The 7692-nt window shown below is 58.5% G+C and overlaps 1 protein-coding gene across 2 annotated transcripts in view; it reads right to left on the bottom strand.

The window, feature by feature from the left end:
* Positions 1 to 590: 590 nt before the first annotated feature.
* The window catches only part of DIP2A (disco interacting protein 2 homolog A), a 92355-nt gene continuing 85253 nt past the window's right edge, over positions 591 to 7692 (bottom strand). For both annotated transcript variants that reach the window (XM_065876757.1, XM_065876758.1), the window contains exons 33-38: positions 6476 to 6537; positions 5848 to 5905; positions 3489 to 3563; positions 2046 to 2220; positions 1397 to 1520; positions 591 to 843 (exon numbers count right to left, since the gene is read on the bottom strand). In XM_065876757.1, the coding sequence (XP_065732829.1) occupies positions 591 to 843; positions 1397 to 1520; positions 2046 to 2220; positions 3489 to 3563; positions 5848 to 5905; positions 6476 to 6537 (747 nt within the window). The remainder of the gene's footprint in view (positions 844 to 1396; positions 1521 to 2045; positions 2221 to 3488; positions 3564 to 5847; positions 5906 to 6475; positions 6538 to 7692) is intronic.

The following is a 7692-nucleotide window of genomic DNA, read 5'->3' as shown; positions in this document are numbered from 1 at the left end:
TAGTGACCACACAGGCAGACAGCCGTGCACACCTGTTTCAAGAGAGGAAGCATGTGCGTCCAGTGCCTGGTCTGGGGCCCAAAGGTGGGCAGGGCGGCCAGGCCAGGCTCACTCCTGTCCACCAGCCTTTCTGGGCTCCACGCTTTCCTGTGAATCAGCATCGAAACAGCTGTACTTGGGCCTCAAATTCCTCCTAGCATAAATTCTATATATGAACTCGTCATTTGAAGTGAGAAAAACCATTTGAATTTTTAAAATTGAGAACTGTATTTTCAGCCTAAAAAAGTGCAGACTCACACCTGCAGCTCCCGCAGCGCCCACACCAGGCCTCTTTCCCAGTCACCCCATCTGTTAAAATACTGACATTCATGCTTCTGTAAATGTCCTTGATAATAAAAAGATTTCTTTGAATAACTCAGGAAGTGGTTTTTAAAATGAGATGGACCTGTAAGAGCACAGGAGGCGGGGCACCGTGCTCCCAGGGCCTGGGGTCCGCTCCCTGGGGGCTGCAGATGCTGCCGTGTTCTCACACATCCTAGCACCTCCGACACGCCCCGAGGCCCCTCTCAGGGCCAGGGTGTGAGCTGTGCTCACATGTTGTAGGCGACGTAGATGGGGTCCAGCTGGTCGGCCAGGAAGCCGTCACGCAGGTGCATGCGCTGCTTCTCCCCGCGGGAGTTGATGGGGATGACACCTGGGTCCACGATGACCACCACGCCCACCACCAGGTGATGTTCCTCCAGCACCACATTCGTCACCAGGGCCACCAGGTCCAGTGCATCCTGTTCCAGTCCATCCAGCTCCACCACCACCACCAGCAGGTTGGTCCAGGTGAACACGGCACTGCAGGGAGAAGGCGGACGGTGTCACACGGGGTCAGGCACAGGCTTTGGGGGCTGGGAAAGGGCATCAGAAAGAGACCAGTGGAAAAAACCAAAGTAGGTTCACTGACGTCACCCTCCTGCTCAAGGTCCGTTACAATTCAAAGGCCAAGTTAAGTGTGCTTTACAGGAATATCTATTCTAATTAAAGTTCTCACTAAGAATCAAGAATATGTGATGTCGAAAGCTGTACCTTTCCCAAGGCAAGCTCCCTAGAAAGTGAAGAAATCCTGAGTCTTAACCATTTAAATTAGGAACTTCATGTTAAAAGCAGAAGCATTTCAGGATAACCATGGAGCTCTCACGTTTTGCCTGTGCATTTGCGGACAGACTCAGCTTAAGACTGATTAGGAAGAGGAAAAACCAAGCAAACCCAAACAAGGGGTCTCTGGCCCACGACCCCAAGAGCGTGTCTGGGGTCTGCTCCTGGAGAGGCAGGTGGCTGCCTCACCGGCACGGCCGAAGTGCCTGCCCTGACCCCGGAGAGCTGGGTGACAGGTGCCCCGGGCCCTCACCACTCGGCGATGCTCCTGTGTGCCCGGATCACTGACGTCTCGATGTCGACGGGGTGATAGCGCATGCCCCTCAGCTCCAGCGTCTCGTCCAGAGACCCCACCACGTACAGCGCATCGTGTCGCTCTGTGGACAGCACAGTTCGCCCGCCTCAGCACGGCACGCGGTGCCAATGGCTGGCGACTCAAACCTTGCCTGACAACAGCCTCCTGCCACCCTCGGCCCCCTGAGATTCAGAGAAGTTACGCCCATGTCTGAATATGTATTTAACAATAACTTTTGCTATCTCTGGAAACGAAGCAGCAGCTACAGGGGCTCCCAAAAGTTCTGATGGCACCTGGCCAGCGTGCTGTGGCCAAGGGACTTTGAAAGCTTGGGGGGCCGTGTGGGGAGGGCCCAACAGATGGCTAGTGAGACGCGCCCACGGCTAAGCCTGGGGGGCCCACAGCCTCTGCCAGCAACCCCACATCCTCCACAGAGGCTGGGGTCCAAGACCAGTGAAGGAAAAAGAGTAATTTTCCGAGAAAACCGTGTCAGGGCACCTAGAGACGCGAGCTCCTAGCGAGGGGCGAGGTGAGTCAGCGGGGGCCCCCGAGATACCACCCGCATGGGGCTCAGGTGCCGGTGTGGGGCTGCACAGGGACCCCTCACCTCCACTGGCGTCAGTGAGCTCTGTCCTTCGGAGGAATCCCAGGAAGCCAGTCCTTGCCCAAACGGTCTGGGTGTCTCCGAAACTCAGCCGGGCACTGAAGTGGTCGGCGTGGAGCCCCTCCTCCCCGTAGACCGTGTAGTACCCAGTGGCGCTGTGCGGGCTACTCACCCAGACCTGGGAGCCCAGGGGACGAGGGGGTCAGTCGCCACAGTGCCCGGCACAGTCTGTGCCGATTCACGGCAGCAACGCCACGGCACACGGGGGCGGGGACGGGGCACTCGAGCTAAGTTACAACAGGCACGGAAAGCAGGCAAGTGACTGTCCTCCTTCAAACGAACCGTTCCCCTCCTTGGACCGCGGAGAGACGCCTGTGGGACAGCGATGTACCGGGAGCAACCTGCACGTGCACACGCACACAGGGCCAGCGAGAGTCGGGGCGCAGACCCGCCCGCATGTGGGCTAACGGTGCCCAGAGCGTCACGGGCCCCCAGGGCACCCTTCTAAAGCCAGGGCCCTCCAGGACCCACAGGCGGCACCCGACTGACTACCAGGCTCTAGGTATTCCCCAAAAGCAGGGTCCGAAAGAGGAGACAGTGTGGCCACATGTGTCCCGGCCTGGGGCAGACCTGCCAGGACTGTCTTGGGACCCACTCCTGCCCTAACAGGCCTGGGCCCAGCTGGCCAGGAAGGGGGTAGGGTTGGAGCGAGGCCCCAGGCAGAGCACACCCAGCCCTGGGACTGGGACACCTTTCCTAGCCGATGCGGCATGAGCCCCAGGCCCACCCATGCCCTTGTCCCAGCTGGTCAGGGGCCAGGCAGTGTGTGTGGACACCCGTGGGTGCTGCCCTCCGCAGTGCAGGATGCTGGCCCCCAGGCCCGGAACTGGGAGCCGAGACCATTCCCACCGAAACAGACCAGCCTGGGCACCCAGGCTCCACCTGCCATCCTGGCCACCAGGTACTGGGTCCCACCTGTCCCGTTACTCTAGACCAGGTGCTGTACGCAGGCATAACAAGGACCCCAGCACAACCTGTGTCCTGGGGCAGTGAGGAACCCCCTGCCCCGTGTCCCCAGGATGGAGAAGACCATCCCTCTTAGCTATGGGGTCTGCCCCGTGCTGTCCCTCACTGGGGGCTGCAGGAACTTCTCTTCAAGGGACAACTGTTTCCTCCATGGCTGCTGGCTACTGCGAGGCTCCTTAAGCCACCCAGTGCCTGCAACTCAAGGTTTCCCTCTGCTAGTGGGGTAACAGGGTGGGGGGCTTCATCCCAAGGGCAGGACCCTGAAATCCTACCCAGGGACTGGGTCCAGGAGCACAAGCACTGTGAGGACAGGTTCCCCAAAGCACGTGCGACCCCAAAGGTTCAGAACTCCCGAATCCGGGGCAGAACGGGGAGGAGGGTGAAGAGCAGGTCCAGGGCACTGGGGCCCCGCAGCCTCACCTCGCCCAGGTGCGAGTCTCCAAGGGGCCCTCTGGTCTCGCTGTGGGCAATGATGACCTTCACTCCAGGGAGGATCTGCAAGGAGAACCGTGCTCCGGGTCAGAGGCAGCACGGCCCTCCCGACTCAAGTGCGTCAAAACAACGTCCTTCGAAGCTGGTCCAAAGGATGCGACGCATACATGGGGGTGATCAGGTTCAGAAGCCAACCTAAATCTGACTTTGAATTTTAACAGGAGAGATTTTAATAGAGAAAAATAAATTCTGAATCTTAGCAAAATCATCCAGTTCCTGAGAATGGACCCTATTTTGGACGGCAAGAGGGGTCGAGGGGGTCCTTCCCTGAGGCCCCTTGTGAGAGCTCACGAGTGCCGGGGGTCCACATGCCTCGGCTGCATCCCCCCCTCACCCCGGCCCCCCTGAGCCCCCGGCTCTGGATGGAAACCTGGCCCCCAAGAGGCCTTCCTGCCCCCAGACTCAGAGTGGAGCAGCTGCTAAGCACGGGCTCCGGGCCCACCAGGGGCCGTGGAGAAGACTCCAGGGGAGTGTGCCCCGGGTCCAGGACCCCCGCCGGGCCAGCGGGGCCTCACTGGGCTCAAGTCAGACCACCTGGCTGCTCCTGGACACCTGTTCTGTGTCCTCAGTTCCCCAGGTATAAAACAGGAGATGACAGTGGAGACCTGCAGGCAGTGGAGGAAGGGACGAGGGATCACAGGAGGTCGCCGTGGCCGGCGCCAGACCCTCCTCTCCTCGTGCTGCCCCTACAGCCCTGGTGGGGTCGTCCTGTTTCCCCAGATGCTGCTGACCCTCCGACCCCTCCCCGTGTGGCCCACCCACCCACCCAAACCCTGAAGCCAGGGGTCTTTCCAGGACCCAGGTCTGTCAGCGCCAATTTATCATAACAGAGAAATACGGGGGGAAAGTCCATCAAAAACGGATGCAGAGTCATGTGTGATAGGAAACAAAAAGGCACCAGAAAGAATTAAGAATTGCGTTTGCAGAAAGGACAACGCGGACTGCACACAGGGCGTTTCTGTGCACGTGGGAAGGACAGGAAGGGAGCCCTGGCCTGTGTCCACACTCCCCTCCTCCAGGGTCTGTGCCTTCCTTCCCAGGCCCCATGCCCACCTGCCCACGAGAGCGCCCTTCTCTCCTCCTCCCCTCCCCCCAGTGCAGTTCCCGCACGCAGGCCTCCCTGTGGGCCCAGGACCTTTACGCCAGCTGAGCCTTCTCCCCAGGTCTCTGCTCCTCCTCTGGGGCGGCCCCTGCTGGTGCACAGCCCCCACCTGCTCCTCCCTCACATTCACCGCGGGCTCGTCCTGCGCTGCTGCCCGCGGGCACCTCCCCGTCTCCCTGCGGACAGCTGTGGCGTGCGCTCGGGCAAGTGCGAGCAGAGCAGGGGCTGTGCCGAGCCCTCCTCTGGTTGTGCAGCTGCAGAGGGAGGCCCGAGGCCGGGGCCGGGGCGCAGGCCTTCCCCCCACCATCACATCGTCTGACAGTTCCTGGGGGCCTTCTTCCTTCCTCTGAACCTCCCCTGCTTCTGAGAACGCCTGTTCTCCTGGCTCTATGTCTGCTGACCGCTCACGGTGGCTCAAAGTTTTTCCCTGGGTGCCCTCAGGTGGTCTCACAGCCCTACCACCTGAGCCCACTCTGGGCCCCTGAGATTGCACCAGGCCTGGACTGCTTTAATGGTAAACTGCCACTGTGGTGGGGACCACTTCCTGGCTGTCACCTGGGCCACGGGCTGAGTTCTTCCAGGCCCCAGTGCGCTACTCCAGGGCCGCCATGAAGGCAACAGGCGCCCCGTGGCCTCAAGACCCAGCAGTGTAGTTCCTTCTAGATCTCTGCATCTGAGGTCCTCCCTTTTGGGAACTGGAGCTCAGATGTAGACGTAAAGACTTAGCAAGTGTGTGTGTGTGTGGGGGGGGGTGTGGTGTGTGTGTGTGTATGTGTGTGGTGTGTGTATGGTGTGTGTGTGGTGTGGTGTGTGTGGTGTGTGTGTGTGGTGTGTGTATGTATGTGTATGTGTGTGTGGTGTGTATGTGTATCTGTGTGTGGTGTGTGTGTGTATGTATATGTGTATCTGTGTGTGGTGTGTGTGTGGTGTGTGGTGTGGTGTGTGTGTGGTGTGTGTGTATGTATGTGTATGTATGTGTATGTGTATGTGTATCTGTGTGTGTGGTGTGTGTGGTGTGTGTGTGTGGTGTGTGTGTGTGTGCGCGCGCGCGCACGTGTGTGTGTGTGTTTGCAGAGAGGAGAGGCCTCTACGTCAGCCCAGCCCAGCCCGACCACAGGGGTCTGTGCTCATGGCGAGCACCTCCCAGGGACGATGCAAGCGTGGAGGCCCAGTCCCCTGCACTACCTTTCCAGACTCTGTCAATGGCAGACTGTGCGGAGAACCCCGTTCCACCAAACGTACCCTAAAAATTAACAAGGGAAAAATTTCAGAATAAAATTTACTACACAGACAACAGTCTCTAAAAAGGCAATTCACAAGGTAGTCAGAAACTGATTATCACTGCGACAGCCAGTCCGTTGACAACAGCCAAGCCTTTAGCTTTTTGATCAGGACCTTGCTGTGACCTTGGAGCAGTGACTTCGGGTGCGTGGCGCACCAAGCACTGCTCAGGGCAGGAGCTGGCTCTATGTCCTCGGGGGGCCCCTGGCCAGCTGGCCTCGCCCCCCGGGAAGCTCCACCATGGTTTACCTCAAGCTGCATTTGAGGATCCAGAACTGGGATCCGGCTCCAGAGCTGGGAGGGACCCCGACCCGCAGGTACACACCGTGGCCCCCGGGACATGTCTGCTGACGTGATGCCTCTGTCCTGCCCAACGATGGGTTTACTTGTTTTCTACCCCATAAAAAGCCACGTGTCAAATGCTCGGTCACTCTTGGAAGGTCATTCCCTTCCTGGTCGTGGGAATGACTGATCAAGGGAGGACAGGGATGCAGGGGAGGCCCAGGCTGCCCGGGGGCCTGGGTGCTGTTACCTGTCATGGCGCAGTGCCCTCATGTCCACGTAGACGGTCGTGGGGTCCGGGCCGGCCGTGCCCTGCAAGGGGAGCAGCAGAGGTACGTCCACTCGGGCCTCACACCGTGGTTTCCAGGGGCATCGCCTCCACACGGGTGCAGCTGGGGGACAGCTCCTCTGGCCCTGGGGGTGGGTGGGGCCAGGAGGGCAGCTGCTCTGCTCCCAGCAAGAGTCTGCCTTCCTGCAAACATCTACAAGGCTTGGTACCATCGAGGGAAACCTCCAGTAACACTGAAGGAAGATGTCAAGTCAAACAGTTTCACATTTCAGTCCTGATAGCTCTATTCCCACTGGTCTCTAAGAAAACACTGCTATGGGTTTTGAGGCATGTCCACTGAGCCATGCTCGCTCCGACCTAATTCTCCTGAGGACTGAGCACAGCGAAGCCCCACCAGGGATTTGCCAGAATGACGTCCTCACTCTCTCTCCTCTCATCTGACAGCTGACGTTGGCCCTGATTACAGGACAGCACGTTCCTTTTCATTAGATAAGGAACATCAAGTTACACAGACACTCCGCCCCAGCATCATTCTCTGAAGATCCCAAAGCGACCTATGTCTGCCCTGGAATGAAAATGGAAATTTTTTCATTGAGACTAAACACAACCTTTCCTCCAGAGGCAATTGATTAAAATGAAGGTTAAATGCTTCTGAAAATACTTTTTGTCTTAAATTCAGTTACAAAGGAGCTTTTGTAATATGTCAAATAACGTCCACTGTGAGCAGAAGAAACACGTATTTGTCTGGAGTTCACGAGAGGCCACGTGAACACATGGGAAGCACAGAGGCACCTCGAGGGCGAGGTCAAGGTCGTACCTGCTCAGCCAGCTTTCCCAGCCAGTTGGGCGGACAAAGGAGGCCAGCAGAGGGAGACAGGGAGGAGAAGCCACAGGAAACACAGAGGGCACAGGCACGTGAGAAACACAGTTGACAGAGAGCAAAGTGCGTCACTGCATCTCAAAGTGCAAACCAAGAACGTCCCAGCAAGACTTCTGCTGCCACGTGCTGATAAGCAACACAGATGCCATAGCGTTTCCAGGAAGGAGGGGCCGGGCTGCCAGACGCTGAGCAGACAGAAGGGCTGCGCTGACAGCCACCGACCCTGCGCCAGCAGCCGAGGTGCAGTCGCACTGTCTACAACAGGAGGACCTCACGAAGGACCACCCCGCTCCTCCTG

Source organism: Phocoena phocoena, chromosome 4, assembly GCF_963924675.1.
Source record: "Phocoena phocoena chromosome 4, mPhoPho1.1, whole genome shotgun sequence".
In the NCBI taxonomy this organism is placed as follows: Eukaryota; Metazoa; Chordata; class Mammalia; order Artiodactyla; family Phocoenidae; genus Phocoena; species Phocoena phocoena.
Note: the sequence above shows the minus strand (reverse complement) of the source record. Positions and strands in the feature narration are given on the sequence as shown.